Source organism: Hyla sarda, chromosome 5 (genome assembly GCF_029499605.1).
Source record: "Hyla sarda isolate aHylSar1 chromosome 5, aHylSar1.hap1, whole genome shotgun sequence".
Taxonomy (NCBI): Eukaryota; Metazoa; Chordata; class Amphibia; order Anura; family Hylidae; genus Hyla; species Hyla sarda.
Genome location: NC_079193.1, coordinates 278,185,655 through 278,202,959, shown reverse-complemented (window position 1 = coordinate 278,202,959; position 17,305 = coordinate 278,185,655). Strand labels below are relative to the sequence as shown.

Here is a 17,305-nt window from a genome sequence, read left to right as displayed (position 1 = left end):
TTTCTGTCCAAATCCTCTCTGATGACACCTGTCTCGGGAAACGCCCAGTTTAGAAGCAAATCCCCATAGCAAACCTCTTCTAAACTGGGCGTTTTGCGAGACAGTTGTCATCAGAGAGGATTTAGACAGAAAAGAACAACCTTAACTTCAGAAGCTCACAAGTACTAACAGGATTAAGATTTTTTAATAGAAGTAATTTACAAATCTGTTTAACTTTCTGGAGCCAGTTGAGATATATATATATATATATATATATATATATATATATATATATATATATATATATATATATATATATATATATAAAAAAGTTTTTTCCTGGAATACCCCTTTAAGATTGCATACCCTTCATTTTGGAAGGAAGCCGTACAGGTATACTCCATTCCAGACAGCTTCTTCTGCTCTCCTCTGCAGCTGCAGGATAATAGAAAGTAGTGCACTGCCCTGTAACATAAATACAATATTAGGACAGGTTGCCTTTAAGAGAAAAAAAATCCCAGTAGTGCAGTGTTATTGCATGTTTTATTGTAAGCCCAGTAGCTACAGTAGTGTCAACAGTGGAGGTTGTAAAGAATTAAAGTGGTGTGGCGCATTATATGGCATTGTGAAGTGCTTGGCTCTGCGGGGCCCCAGTGCTCTGGTTGCTGGGCAGGTGGATATTATCTGTTCCACTGAAGTAACAATACATGTTGTTTATGTAAGGAAGCTCCCGGTGCCTCCAGGCGTGGCGGTGGTGTCTTGGGACAAATGTGTGACACTGGCATTTTATTATTTACCCATAGCTTTACTGCTTCTCCTGTACTATAATCCGGTACAATATTTATTTCTCTCATTGTTCTTTATTTGGATATAATGTTTGTTAAATTAAATGATGTGAAAGGTCGTATGTCACCTAGAAAGGTTATGGAATGTAAGTGTCACAGCCTGACCTATCCCCATTATTATACTTTTCTCCCCCGGACAAGTCTAACCTGTTAACCTGTTATGTGAAAAATAGCAAACAGTGTGACCATAGCCATACGTCATCTATCGGGAGGATCTGCCAGTTGGTATGAACTGATGTTGGCACCAGATGCCTTCAGTGGGCTGTTTAATATACTGTCCTATGTAAAAGCGCCATATTCGGCTACAAATCCAACCTCCTAGTAGCTAAAGCTGCACAAAAATGTTTTTGCTCTTTGGCCATTTAAAGGTTTTACTCTGCCCCTAGACATCTTATCATCCCCTATCCAAAGGAAAGGGGATAAGATGTCTGATCGCAGGGGGTCCCGCCGCTGGGGACCCCCGCGTTCTCCCTGTTGCGCACAACGTACATTTAGAGTGTTGGGTGCAGCGCCGGAAGCTCGTGACATCACAGCCATGCCCCACGTGTGACTTCACAGCCGCACCCCCTCAATGCAAGTTTAAGGGAGGGGGTGTGATGGCAGTCACTCCCCCTCCCATAGACTTGCATTGAGGGGGCATGGCGTGACGTCACGAGCGGGCGTGATTGTGATGTCACAAGCCTCCGCCCCACATCGCCAGTAATCCGGCATGGAGCAAAGTTTTCTCCGTTGACCAGATATCTGGGGTGCTGCAGCTGAGATTGCCGCTTGGTGACCCCCCCCCCCCCCTGCAATCAGACATGTTATCCCCTATCCTTTGGATAGGGAATAAGATGTCTAGGGGCAGAGTACCCCCTTTAAGGGTAATTCATGTATACAGGAGAGCCATAGTTTTCAGTAGATTCATGAGCAGAGTGCTCCCCCTCTCCTCGCAGTGATAGACAGGCTGCTATGTTTGCAGTTTACACAGCCCCTTGTTAGGCTCTGCAGAAAGGGAGCAGGGGGGGAGGGATTATAAGGTCACTGTAATGTTTCAGTGTTCCTATGAACCAAACAACACAAAACCTATTTTTTAGTTTTTCCTTATCATTTTGGCTACTAGGAGTAAGGACCTGTAGCTGTAATATTCTACCATATTCAGCTTACAGCATTTCTGTTCAATAAAACCCTGAAGCAGCAGCACTTGCTTAGGTATGGTGAGATCTGGTAATGCAGACAGGTTAGTAGTTTTCCCTATATACTATACTGCCATATTCATAGCTAGGTTTTAATCCCTCAGTTGACATTCTGTAGGTTAGTTGGTAGGAACAATTCAGAGGCTAGTGTTTTCCAACTAGTGTGTCTCCAGCTGTTGCCAAACTACAATTCCCAGCATGTACGGACTGACCTCTCCTCTTGGAAATTGTTCACTGTACTACAATATACGTGAATACTTTGCACCAATGCAGTTACGTCATGGCCACGCCCCCTCAATGCAAGTCTATGGGAAGTGGCGTGACGCCTCTTCCCATAGACTTGCATGGATGCGGCATGGCCGTGACGTCACAAGCGGGGCATGACCGGGACGTCATAAACCTCCGCCCCGTATCGCCAGTCATCCGACACGGAGCCGCAGCCAAGATCGCGGGGGTCCCCAACGGTGGACCTTTGGATAGGTGATAAGATGTCTAGGGGTGGAGTACCCCTTTTAATGTCCTTTAAATTAAAATCCAGGGAAGCAATTCTTCATCCATTTGTGGAGCACAAACGTTCATAAATATGATGACTGTTACAATGTTATAGCCTGTATGTGAATTGATCAAGTCTGGATAAAGTCTTATGGACAAGATTTCTGCAGATCTCTGCTCCTTGAGGTCTCGCCTGGTCTGGTTCCGCTATCTTCTTAAGATGACCACATAACGCCACGTAAAACCATATTAAGGAACTAATATTAAAGCAATTTCCTTATGAATTCCTTCCCTCTAGAGATTATTGTAGTGCACGACATACAGACAGAACTAGACAACTCCCAAATAGCCAGAGCACTTCTAATCTTGGTCGTGGTCTTGGTTTTTGGGGATTTCTATGCATGTTCTCAATGCCTGGTTACTTGATGGTGGATGTACACATGTTACATGATTCTGTAGGACTGGTGTGGAGAATTGTATTTCTTCTAGAAGCAGGTATTTGTCTATCCAGTTCACCTGCAGAATATATTTCTAGATGGAATATGACATAAGCGCTGCCTGCTCTATCCCTGGTGTATTGGGCAAGGTAGGAAGTATGAGGTTGCCTTGACACACACTCGGCTTGCATGCTAGGATGGAACCGGTCACCTTGGGAGACGTGTAATTGAGTTAGTTCTGTTTTTCTGGGACATATGCCAAGGTTTCCTGTTACGAGTAACAATAGTCTTTGAGGTACTATCTAATAGTAGCCAGGGGAGCAAAGGCTTGAGCTGAGCAGTAACTTTATTTATCTAGAAAAAATCCCTAAAGACAACCTATCGTGGAATCGCAGGTCTGTCGGAGAAGACTGGAAACAATGGCCATATGCTGGTGCCATATATATATATATATATGTATATACTGGGCCCGCTGTTGTTTAATTTATTTATCAATGATATAGAGGATGGTATTAACAGCTCTGTTTCTATCTTTGCAGATGACACCAAGCTTTGTAGCACGGTACAGTCTATAGAGGATGTGCATAAGTTACAAGATGACTTGGATAGACTAAGTGTCTGGGCATCCACTTGGCAAATGAGGTTCAATGTGGATAAATGTAAAGTTATGCATCTGGGTACTAATAACATGCATGCGTCGTATGTCTTAGGGGGGATTAAACTGGCAGAGTCACTGGTAGAGAAGGATCTGGGTGTACTTGTAAATCACAGACTACAGAATAGCATGCAATGTCAGGCTGCTGCTTCCAAAGCCGGCAGGATATTGTCATGTATCAAAAGAGGCATGGACTCAAGGGACAGGGACATAATACTCCCCCTTTATAAAGCATTGGTACGGCCTCACCTGGAATATGCTGTTCAGTTTTGGTCACCTGTCCATAAAAGGGACACTGCGGAGTTGGAAAGGGTGCAGAGACGCGCGACTAAACTAATATGGGGCATGGAACATCTTAGCTATGAGGAGCGATTAAAGGAGTTACAATTGTTTAGTCTTGAGAAGAGACGTTTAAGGGGGGATATGATAAACGTATATAAGTATATTAATGGCCCATACAAAAAATATGGAGAAAAACTGTTCCAGGTTAAACCCCCCAAAGGACGAGGGGGCACTCCCTCCGTCTGGAGAAAAAAAAGTTTAGTCTCAAGGGGCGACACGCCTTCTTTACCGTGAGGACTGTGAATTTATGGAACGGTCTACCTCAGGAACTGGTCACAGTAGGAACAATTAACAGCTTTAAAACAGGATTAGATACATTCCTGGAACAAAATAAGATTAATGCTTATGAAGAAATATAAAATCTCATCCCTTCCCCAATATCGCGCCACACCCCTGCCCCTTAATTCCCTGGTTGAACTTGATGGACATGTGTCTTTTTTCGACCGTACTGACTATATGTGTGTGTGCGCGTATGTATGCCTATATGTGCAGACTCTCTGGCTTACCACAGTGTATTGTGTTTTTTCATTTTATTGGTATGTATGTGTTTTTAGTGGATTATTGCTCCACCTATGGATATTTGTAGAATATGGGAACACTTACCTTGTATTATATTTAAGATACACATTTGTGATGTGGGTTGGTCTGAAATGGCGCTCATTTTCTCTATCCAGTGGAGATTCTCCCTTCCTCTTCATTTTTTACCCATTGCATTTATGCATTTTTAATGTAAATTTGTTTGCCATCGCAAAAAAACGGCTATCCGGCAGCTCTGACCGCTTCAGCTGCCGCCGGATAGCTGTTTAATGGGCCTTGCTGAATGATGCTTACATGTCCCCGCCGCTCCGGCCCGTCATTTCGCCCCACCACTGCTGCCGCTGCCCTGCGCTGTCGCTCTTCGTCGCCATCTTCATGTTTCCCCGTCGTCCAATAGGGGTGGCGTGAGCGGCGACGTAGTGATACAGCAGCAGAGGAACGGCGAAATGACGGGCCGAAGCGGCGGGGACATGTGAGTATAATCCATGGTACGAATCCCTCAACAAACGAATGCCCGCCTGGAACCAATTACCATTGTATGTTGAGGGACCTCTGTATACCAATACTGTATAATATATGGGCTCAGATTTATCAAACTGTGTGAGAGAAAGTGGAGAAAATTCCCCACAGCAACCAATCACAGCTCAGCTAACGAGCTCTGGTAAAGTGAAAGCTGAGCTGTGATTGGTTGCTGTGGGAAAATCCCTCAATTTTTTTTCTCTCACAGTTAGATAAATCTGGGCCATGGATTTTTGTACATTAACAAGTGACTCCGTCCTTTTCTATACTGTATGGGCTAATTTAGCTGTTAACTTTTTATTTTACCTTTTTTACTTACAGCCTATACATCATTTTAATCCTGTAGAACTGGTTTCTGGAATTGGTTTTCCTGGGTGCCTAAAGTGTCTCCTAAAGACAACTGGTTTCCATATTCCATTTTAAGATAGATGGGCATCATGGAATGTTCTCTAGGAGTCACTCTAGTTGTCTTGTTCGCCCAAATGAGGCAATGCTGCATTAAACCCCCGCTACTAACCATGGCAAGGTATAAGTGGCGGTAATGCTTCTGCGGAGTGCCTCCGCCAGTCATGGATTACCTGAATGGCTGCTATGCAATTCGACATTTCCCCTGCATTAACTAGCTGGTTGCAGCTCCCATATGAAAAGGATTGTGTGCGGTGAAATAACCATTTTCAGTATCTCTGCCTGCTGTCAGTCAATGGAAGCAATCTTGTTTACTTCAAGAGGAAGAAACCACATTTCCCCAGATTTACCAAAACTGTCAAAATTCTTACACAGTGTAAACTTAGTTTAAAGGAATTATGAGGAATAGAAAAACAGAGCTGCTTCCAAAAACAGCGCCACTCCTGTCCTCAGATTGTGTGTGGTATTACAACTTAGCTCCATTCACTTCAATAGAACAGAGCTGCAATACCACAGATGACCCGAGGACAGGCATGGCGCTGTTTTTGAATAAATCCGCTTTTTTTTTTAAAATCCTGGCTAACCTCTTAAGAATGCGCCAGATACATCAAAGTGTTGATAAATCAGATTTATTCGTAGACTGTCTTGTCTAAGTGGTCTCCAACTGTTGCAAAACATCAACTCCCAGCATGCCCGGACAGCCAACGGCTGTCCGGGCATGCTGGGAGTTGATGTTTTGCAACATCTGCAGGGCCACAGTTTGAGACCACTGCTGGCTTTAATTGCACAAGAGTTTTGCGCCAGATTTTTGGCGCATTTTTTTGCCCATGGTCCTTTTTACTGAAGTCACGCCTTTTTTTTTTTTTTTACATATGCCACACCCCTTTTGTCAAACTCACAATAGATGTGGTGCAAGTCATGTAAGATGCCGCAAATAGCGTCAGAATTCCGGCGCATTTGCAGTAGTAAGTCTGGGCCTCTGTTCATGCGCAACTGCGGCCCCTCGTGCTCCGCTCAAGTCTTTGGAGTACTGTAGGGGGCTTAGCACTGTTTTTTGGCATCTTCATCAGTCCCACAGAGATAAATGGAGCAGTACTGCACATGTTCTACTGCGCTCCATTCAAACAGGTAGGGACATTGAACACACTTTCCCATAAAAAAAGGGGGTCCTAAGGTTGGCACCCTCTGCAATCAGACACTTTTACAGGAGTTCATTCTGAGACAGCCCCTTTAACCCTTTTACACAAGCCCTGAAAAGCCTTATAGTAATCTATGAGACTACTTCTAAATAAAATAGTATTAATTTTAAACCTAAAAAGCCCTATATTCACCTGCACAGCCATGTTTAATGGTTCCAGTGCATTTATTTAGGAACTGTGTAAAGCATCTGAATTGGAAGAATGAGCCTATTCCTTTTTTTTTTTTTTTGGGTCTAGAGCTAGTGGGAAATGTTATTTCCGACCTGCAGGATTCCTCTCTGTTTACTATGGGGATTCACAGATTTACAATTTGGGAAAGTGTTCTCACCAGCTATTTCCAGCCATTTTATTCACTGGATTTTCTGTTAATTTAGTAGTAAATAGGTCAGGTTGCGAAACCACGCACCTTTTTGGTCAGCCACGCCCTTTCCAGGCAGGCCACGTCCCTATTGGTTTTGTCGGGTTTGTAGGTTTATTTTGGGCCAAAAAATCTGGCGCGGACACATTTTGTGACAAATTCTGGCGCAATGCACCTCATTTTGGCGCACAACCCAGCAAAACAGGTCAGGTTTGCAATAGTAAATGAGGGACTATATGTTCCATTGGTAACAGACATCAAACACTGATAGTCTAATCTTGCAGTGACACTTAAAGGAGTACTGTAGCGTTTTTTTTTTCTGATCCAATTGTGCCCGGGCTGCAAAAAACAAACTTTAACTCTCCTTCCATCGCTCCCCTGTTGCGCTGATATAGCTCTTCTGTCATCTTGCCCAGTCTTCTTCCTGCTTCCGTTTAAATGGAACCTCACACTGTGATCATCTTAATGCCGGCCGCAGCGATGTCCCTCCTCGGCTGGAGCCTGGGCCCCGCCTTCTCCCTGCTGCCCGAGCCTTTAACTCCTTTGTAGATACTGTTTGCCTTTTTTTTTTTTTTTTTTTATTATTTCTGGAAAGCAGGCACCTTCCAAGCCCATTACTATTGATGTGAATGCTAGATTAACGCATATATTTTAGCATCTATAATCTGTGAGTCACAGTTTTTAGGGTTTAAGTGTTATTAGGTGTAATTTTCTCACATCTGTCATCTCTATGGAGATCAGTTTGACTGAATTTTCCCAATAGGTCGGATTATACTTACGAAAGTGAACAAGGTACAATGAAGGTCATTATATGGTTTATTACTGACCTGTTTGACCATAATTATATGATACAGTCCTTCTTTTCTGCAATCCACAGCCTTATGGGAGCAACAGTACAACAGACTCTACCAGACTACAGCAGATTGTGCAGTAGCATGTTGCCTATTGGTGATGGGTTTGGGTTCTTAAATGATCACATGGGCTACTGACATTACACCCACTATAATATCTGACCATTTACATGACATAAAGGAAAAACTCCACCCTTGAAGAGTTGAGTAACTTTGTAAGCCATTTGATTTCCTTATCTTACATGGCCTTTAATGACTAGATGACAGACAAGATGGTGGAATTAGAATGCTGCTTAGTTCCTGTTATCAAAGAACAGTGCATTGTGGGAAATAAGAACAGTTATGTGCTGTTAAGTCACATGTCTGACAATGGAATAGCGCTGAACCACTGCACCTGTCATACAAAACCCGACAGAATGACCACCATGTAATGTCACATTTTTACTCAGCTAGTGTCTGACTGGCTGCAGGTTATTCACCAAATCTGCTTTTTGGAGCCTCCAGTAAATTGGTTGGTAACGAACCTTGCGGCTCAGCCGAGGTGCGAGGTTCGTTACCAATCAATTTACTGGAATTTTGCTCAACTCTAATTATGACACACAAAGATAATATTGGGGCAGATTTTATAAAAAAATGGCATTTTACACCCTGGTCTCCAGCTAAAGCCTGTTGGAATAAGTTACGAAATGGCGCAGGCATCGTAATGATTCCGTCTCATCTGTGTGCCACAAATGGAAATCTGTACCCGCTATAATTTGGTATAGATTTCCGCTAGAGTTTAAACTAAACTAGTAAATTTAATATAAATCTTTTCCTCCCCCTAAGCTCCGCTTACTCTACAGAAAGCAGCAAGCATGGCGTCAACACAAATAACTTGCACATTGTGTAAGCGCGCTCACACCACGTTTTTGCAATGCAATTCCCGTATCAGGTTTTTGGATAAAATACAGATTCCTCAAAACCTGACTAAACTGTATCAAAACGTGTGTACAAATTTTAATCCGTATACGGTTTGAAAAATGATGACCGGTTGCATCCGTTTTTTAAGAAAAAAACATACATTTTTAACTTTTCACTCTATTATGAATAAAGTTTCACTTGATTGATTGAAATTCCAAGAAAAAACGGGGCAAAGTCAAAAACCATATGGTGCAAACTGTATGGAACCATACGCACATATGGTTCTGTACGGTTCCCATTGATTCCCATGTTAAAATAACTGTATACGGTTAAAATACAGTTTTTCAATAGGACAAACAAAGTGGTAGGCCACGGTTTTCTGTCTGAAAAAAAAAAGTAAAAAACTGTATGGTTTGAAAATGGAGACAAACGTACACATTATGATGAATACGGTTTTGAATGGAAAGTCAATGGGCATGGTTTTCTGTATGGTTGCATACGTTTTTTTTTAAGAAACCGTGTGGCGAAACCGTATAGAAGAATAACCTTAAGACAGAAGAAAGATGCGATAACAAAGTCTGTACGACAGCTAGAAGCTAAATCGGATCTATAATATGCTTGAGGCGCATATGTAACACACCTGGTGTCCAATCGATTTTGTTTCTAGGTTGCACTTTGTCATCGCTGTTACATTAGGTTTATGAGGAAATGGATTGTTAATTTCTAATGACTAAGGCCTTGCGGGCCAAAACGCATCACTTTTACTGACTCCTTGATGTTTCCTATGGCAACCATGATGTTTGAATAAAGAAGTTCCATTTCACGAATTTGTGCTGGACATTCCGTACCTTCTTGTTAATTTCTAATCTACCATATCACAGCCAGTGAATAAGTAACATTATAATGTGTTTACACGTCTTCCCTTTTTTAAGAAAAGACAATTTATTGCTGCATTTTGTGCTGTGGACTTCCCGGGAACATGGTGGCACATAAATAGGGGTTTCAGACAGCAATGTGAAATAACAGCCTAAAAAATGGTCGTTCACAAAAGGGTTGAATGAGTGGTCACATTTTTTTAGTATAAATCTGCCATGTTCATGGGCTGAATGGGAAATTATTCATGGTCTGTCCTATAGAAAATCAGTCTGTAGCTGCTTTGCAGTATGTGTGACACTTTAGGTTGATGTTAGCCGAACCCTCTGATTTAGGCAGGGCCGGCAGATCATCCAATGTGTTTGAGGCCATCAGTCAAATCTTTGACAGCTGTCTAAAGAATATGGACAGATTTACTGCATCTAATTTCTGAAATTCAGCATTTCCTCTCTTTACTACATGTTGGTAATACATACATTTGTTTATATTTTTAGCCAACACCTACCTCTTCATGGTGCAAGCCCAAGGTATAATGCTAAGAAACAACGTTCGAACCATTGGACATATGCTTCGACAGTACACCAATAAAAACAGTACGCTCAATGGAACAGGTAAGACTTTCATCTACATTTTTCTTGTTTTGTTATTTCACACTTTCCAGCCTCCAATCCTGTAAAATCACGTGTGACTACAGTTCTGAGATTTTCGGTGTTATACACAGGAAGGAATGACTTACGTCTTACATTTTAGTATATTTCAACATTTTGCTCACATGTGCTGCAGACATTACATTTTAGTGTGTATTCACATGTACAGTATCCTGTGCATTTTTACACAGGATTGGCAGATTTAAATGTCAATTAAATGACATAACACAGCAAGCTGCAGCTTCAGATCTGTGCTGGATACTGTACGTTTGTATAGACCCTTTAAAAGGAACCTGTCATCTCTATCATACTTAGAGCAGCAAACATGGACAGATAGCTGAATATACCTGTTTAAAGGGGTTCTCCGGTGCTTACACATCTTTTCCCCTATCCAAAGGATAGGGGATAAAATGCCTGATCGTGGGAGTCCCGCCGCTGGGGACCCCCGTGATCTTGCACGTGGTACCCCGTTTGTAATCAGTCCCTGAGCGTGTTCGCTCCGGGTCTGATTACCAGCGACCACTGGGCCGGCGGCGTGTGGCGTCACTTCTCCGCCCCCGCCCCCGTGTGACATCACACGGGGGCGAACCTGTGGTCGCCGGTAATCAGACCCGGAGCGAACACGCTCCGGGGACTGATTACAAACTGGGTGCCGCGTGCAAGATCACAGGGGTCCCCAGCGACGGGGATAAGATGTCTAAGCACCGGAGAACCCCTTTATCTGACGGCTCTTTGTAGAGTAATAAAATCATGTTTTCCTTTTAATCTTAAGTGCCATAGGTGTGGTGCTGAGCTGCAGCATGCACACCTCCACCTTCCCCCACCCCTCCCTACTCTACATGATTGATGTTCAGTGCTCAGTACAGTGGTCCTTCAAGTTACAATATAAATTGGTTCCAGGATGACCATTGTATGTTGAGACCATAACTCTATGGAAACCTGGTAATTGGTTCTGAAGCCACCAAAATGTCATCCAAAAAAATTGACAAAGTGAGGATTAAAGAAAAATAAGTAGATAACTAATATAGATATAGCAAGTCCTTACATATAAAAGAAAGAAAGATCTGCTGGGAACTGTAAATCACTGTCTGTGTAGAGGACAGGAGCTTCTTCAGGATCTTGTACAGTACATACAGTGTCCTAAAAGCGTTAAATGGAGCCGCCCTCACTTGGTGTCCAGAAGAGCAGGTAACCCTGGCACAGGCAAAGAGTAGTACAGAACATGTAATACCTCCCTGTACTGTAGGGAGGCGGTACCAGACACCAGTCAGCGCATACGCTTCAGTAATACAGGGGTTTACCAGTAAAATGCCCATTCTGATTGGTCAGTTCTTCCAGCCATTGACACGTTTCACAGATCTGGACTGTCCGTAGCATTGTATGTTGAGTCTGGTTTCAAGTTACAATTGTCCAGAAAAGGCCATTGTATGTTGAAACTATTGTATGTTGAGGCCATTGTAAGTTGAGAAATCACTATATTTAGCTTTAAAGGAAAACATGCTTTTATTACTTTACAAACAGCCAACATCAGATATCCTTTTATCTCACTATTAACGATCTGCATGATATAGAGTTGACAGGTATCAGTGACTTTAATAGTGTTTGTTGTAACCAGCCTATAAACTGCTAATCTTGTTGTAGCCTCATTTTAATAACTGTCTGTGCAGCCGTAATCTGCTTCACACTGGGTCTGATTGGTAGGTACCATGTTAGGGGCAGGGATGATTGGCCCATCTGGATGACACATCACGTCCACACATTGCACAGACAGCCTGTACATTTCAGCAATGCTTTATTTCCCTGTAAGGTCACTGCAGAAAACTTGCTTTAATGGAATTCAGCAATGTTTATGTAGGGGAAATTTTGTAACCAGCTTACGGTTAGGAAACCCATTTTAAGAAAGAAATGTAATCTTGCCATACAAGTTAATAAATGTATTAACGTAACATTTATGGATGCAACATGAGCTTAGTGGGGGAAGGGAGATGACATGGGGCAGTATTGTTTGATTTCATCATAGCTGACCCCCCCCAGATAGATGTGCTCCCAGAAGTGTCTGACAGGGTCTTATCTTACAATGAGCCCTGCTTATAGGGGAATGTGAGGTGATAACTGTCAGCTGAACAAGCATTAGGCCGTCAGCTATGTGTATGTACGTTAATATGCGTACGGCCAAGCAGCGGACCTCTGCTGACTCTGCAGGATGCCAACAATTGTTGTCTGTTGCATTCGGAAGATGAAGATCACTAGTAACATTATTGTTCCAACCAGACAAGCTTATATTATGGTTGTTAAAAAGAGGGTAATTTATTTTATTTTATTTATTCATATTTTTTTACTTAATCACATTTAATTTGTGCTTAAAAAAAAAGAATCCTTTGTATTTGTGTGTTATTTAATGTGTTAATTAACTTCTGTAGTTTCTATGTTTTACTGTACATAACAAGCTGCACAATCCCATTCACAATGAAATCCTTCCAAAAACTTGTCTGATGGTTCAGGCTCCAGCAGCTCTTACGTTCATTTATGAACAAATCGAAATTGATCTGATCAGAACTGTGGTCATGTGATCGGTCAGGAGCCATCACCATGGCTAATCTGGCCTGTCCATCCCAACTAGTCATGTGAATGACTGACTAAGGATAAGACATTTCCCCCTGTAGAATCTGTTGTAGAGGAAATGTATAGCCAAATGGAGCTTTGTAGCAGTAATGGGGACCATGTCATTGAATTGATCACTTCACCACGTCCCAATGAGACAATGGCCCACATTTACTATTGCAAACCTGACATGTTTTGTCGGGTTGTGCGCCAGATTCACTCGCATTGTGCCAGAAATTCTGTCTGCGCCAGAATTGAAAAAACCCGACTATCTCCATTTTGCTAAGAAAACCCTTTAAAAAGGGGGCGTGGCCACATGGGAAAGGGGGCGTGGTCTCAGAAAAGGGGCGTGTTCCCGACATAGAAAGTGGAAAATGTAGGGAAACCTTAGTAAATACCATGGAAAAATAAATTGTAGGGAATAGAAACCTACACTCCACTCTTAGTAAATGAGGGCCAATGTGTATCCAACGCTCACCATAGATAGCAGTCCTTTACCTGTAAGGACTAATACTGGAAAGCCTGTCTGTAATAGCTTCCTCTTCATTTTATTTCTGAGAAATAACTCAATGAATGAGCGATGTGTGTCATGCATGGAATTGTGGTTATGCCTTAAAGGTGAAATGTTCTGGCTGTATGCCTTCTCACAATAGATACATCTAGCTAAATATGAAATTCAACCTGTAAGGACTCCCATACTGCTCTATCTCAGGAGTAAGGGGAAGGAGGCTGTGTCCTTTCCTATATACATTGCAATATGACCCTTTTTAGTCGCCGTACATCAGTGTTTCCCAACCAGGGTGCCTCCAGCTGTGGCAAAACTACAACTCCCAGCATGCCCGGACAGCCTTTGGCTGTCCGGGCATGCTGAGAGTTGTAGTTTTGCCACAGCTGGAGGCACCCTGTTTGGGAAACACTGCCATACATGGTTATACTGTGGCCTCCAGACTCACTTGTGAGCTCTAGCAACTCCAGAGCGATGGCTTCTTGCTACTATTTAAAACCATTGAGAGCCTCCCCTGTATGGGCGCATATATATATATATATCAGTCAGTCACATTTTGTGGGAGCTCACATGATGGTCCTAAAGATAGAGCTGCACATCAGACATCAAAATAGACATATACTAGAATTTTTGTTCCCAAAATTAGGCTTTAAAATCAGCATCATATAAATCCCAATTTTAAATGACAAGGAAGCCTATTTTTTTTTTCAGACACAGTAGTTTCAGCCAGAACAGGCTCACTGCTGTCTTATCTGAGAGAGGTTTCTTGCTGCCTTCAAACTGAATAAGCAGTTATATGTGCTTCCCCTCTTGACATGAATGGTCTGGTCCTCAGCATGTGACATCCCAGCTTTAAGCCAGACAGCTCAGAGATCTGTGCAGTATGGCTAATAACATATATTAATAAGTTGCCTTTTTATATTTTGACACCATAAACAGGTAGTTTCTTTTGCTTGACACCCCCTTTAAAAAAAAAAATTGAAATAAGGAAAGAGGAAGAGGTTAACTGATGCTATTCCGAATGAATACTAACACTAGATAATAAGACCCTTCCCCTTTTTAGTTGGTTCTCTACTTTCCTGCATCTTCTTTTAAGGTAACGGAGTAATATTTGTGTACTAGAGAAGTATTTCTAACGGGGCTCTTGGTCCCCCTGTGTGTAGCCCTTCAGATATACTATAGTATTGTCAGTTCTTCATTCTAGGGTCAAAACTACATCACCAGAAGTTAATGCTAGTGTAAAAGCCCTATTGTCATACCCACCTCATATATTTAATAGAGTTCTTCTTCTTTTTTTGCAGTTCAGTGTGGCTGTCATATAAGAAAGTGTCTCACAGACTACAAATGATTGGGGGCCACTGTTGTAGAGAAACCCTTTAATGGGGTTGTCAAGAATGTTAAAAATAGGTTTTTATATATGGCTTAGGTGGTGGTATAAAAAATAAATGTTGCCATAAGGACATATTGCTAATGCTCCCCCACTGCCTCCGGCAATGTTGTTCCCAGTCTTATTGTGTCAATACGTCACATTGCTGCTCAGCCATTCACTGACTGAGGCGGGACACCGTTGCGTACAGTAATAGGATATGAGCTATTCACTCCAAGCATCCAGAAAGCACTGGAAGGGGTACTCCACTGGCCATTTAGTTCCGAATGCTGTTTTCGGGCTGCGGGGTTCAGACACGCTCCCTCGTGACGTCACTGCCAGGCCCCCTCAATGTAAGTCTATGGGAGGCGACGTGATGGCTGCCACGCCCCCTCCCATAGACTTGCATTGAGGGGGCGTGGCAGTGACGTCAGAAGGGAGTGTGGCAGACCCCCACAGCGCGAAAACAGCGTTCGGAACATTTAGTTCTGAATGCTGGCCAGTGGAGTACCCCTTTTTAAATCTTTTATTTTAAAACATATCCCCTCCAGTCTACTGTTTCCTGTGGGCCATGCGGCTGCTGTAAAGCATAACTCTAAATGCTGTTATGCTGCTCAGGAAGATGGCTGCCCCACTAACCATGTGCATAAAATAAAAGAATAAAAACACATAAGAAGAAAAGACTATTTTGACAACATCTGGTTTTTAGTTAGGAAAGAAAAAAAATGGGTCATATATTCACTTTAAACCTCACACAAAAGGCTGAATGGTCTTGTTTTGACTGTCCTTCCATTACCTGACTGTTTTATATCTTGTAGTTAGGGCTGGCTGGACTTTGAGACTGTCACCTTCTATCTCATACATTATTTATTTACAACGTATTTAATGACTTCTTGATAAAAAATGAAGTTCATATTAATCACATACTGAGCCTATTAAAAGTTTTTACCCTCTTGGACTTTGTCATGTTAATAACATTAAATCCTAGTGTTTTTAAAGAGTATGTAATGGAAAATGATTTGTAGATATCTCTACATGGCTTACGTAGGTCAATTTGCTCGATTCTTTATAATCTCTGCATTGATCCCTTTATCTTTGACATGTTTCCACATGAAGCTGCAGGTAATGGGTTTGGTGGGTGTTTCCTGTGCTGCTCTCTGCCGCCAGCCTACCCTGCTCTTGCTTAATACTTGGGAAACTAGTGGGCCACACACAGACCTTAAGCCCTCATCCTGTGACGACCCCTCCCTTTTCCCATCTTTATACTATTCATATATATAGAAACGCCTTTACTTAGACGATGACCTTCCAGCTTTTATGCTTTATATTTAATACACAAATCACAGAAGTAACACTAAACAATGTTTCTTTAATAGCTGAACATTCTGACATAAATCGTGCATCAAATGTGTTCCATAATGTCTGGTGTGGCAATGTAATGTACTCAGCTGCTGCTCCAATTACTTAAAGGGGTACTCCGCCCCTAGACATCTTATCCCCTATGCAAAGGATAGGGGCTAAGATCTCTGATTGCGGGGGTCCCACAGCTGGGGACCTTCTGCGATCTCGGCTGCGGCACCCCAGACATCTGGTGCATGGAGCAAACTTTGCTCCGTGTCGGTTGACTGGCCACGCCCCCTCAATGCAATTCCATGGGAGGGGGGTGACTGCCATCCCATAGACTTGCATTGAGGGGGCATGGCCGTGACATCACGAGCAGGGCATGACTGTAAAGTCACGAGCCTCCGGCGCTGCACCCGACACTCTGAATGAACACCAGGTGCAGCAGAGAGATCGTGGAGGTCCCCAGCGGCGGGACCCCTGCAATCAGACATCTTATCCCCTACACAAACCTAAACTTAAACCTCATTCAATAATGAGTGTAGAACAACTGTTTTACCTACTCTGCCTCCATTCTTGATTTCCTCTCCCCCCTTTCTGCGTGTGATAGGCACCGCTGGTGTTTCAGGAGCAGTGGACGTTGGGTAACTGATGTAGCCAATCAGTTATCTTGATAGTGGCACTGCTGATTGGCTGTAGCAGTCACGTGACACCGGGGCAAAAACCATAGACATCCGCTATTCTACACTAGAGCGCTGACCAAAAATATCTGATGCTGAACACCGCAGACCGAACGTGGGATTAGCCTGGGAACAGAGGCGGAGGTAAAGATAACTGTTTGTTTTAAAAAGAAATAAAATGAGAGGACACTTATGATTGTGACACACGGGGGAGGGGATAGTATTGACTGTGAAACACAGGGCAGAGATAATGGGACAATACTGACTGTAACACACGGGGGATGAGGGGACAATTATGACTTATCATATGATGTCACATAACATCACGTCCCATGTAATGTGGGGCATTTTGGCGCCTAACTTTTTTTTGCTGGCTCCGAAATGCTTAACAATTTTGTCAAGCCCTGACTTGAAATGCCCTATTAGGGTATATTCATTTATCGGTGAAGGGGTCTCCTACTACCCATCTATTGGTCAGAGAAGAAAACCACAGCTTCCTCTGGCCTGCTTTGACCAAGTACCGTAGTTAATTGTTAACCAATTTATTGAAATGGCCGGTAAATGACATTTCCACTGCAGAAGCAATATATAACTGGGC

At 42.7% G+C, this 17,305-nt stretch overlaps 1 protein-coding gene across 2 annotated transcripts in view; it reads left to right on the top strand.

Moving 5' to 3' along the window:
• B4GALT6 (beta-1,4-galactosyltransferase 6) overlaps window positions 1-17,305 on the top strand; it is a 147,205-nt gene that overhangs the window by 76,932 nt on the left and 52,968 nt on the right. For both annotated transcript variants that reach the window (XM_056521778.1, XM_056521776.1), the window contains exon 2: window positions 10,062-10,178. In XM_056521778.1, coding sequence (XP_056377753.1) covers window positions 10,079-10,178 — 100 coding nt within the window. In that variant the 5' untranslated portion in view covers window positions 10,062-10,078. The remainder of the gene's footprint in view (window positions 1-10,061; window positions 10,179-17,305) is intronic.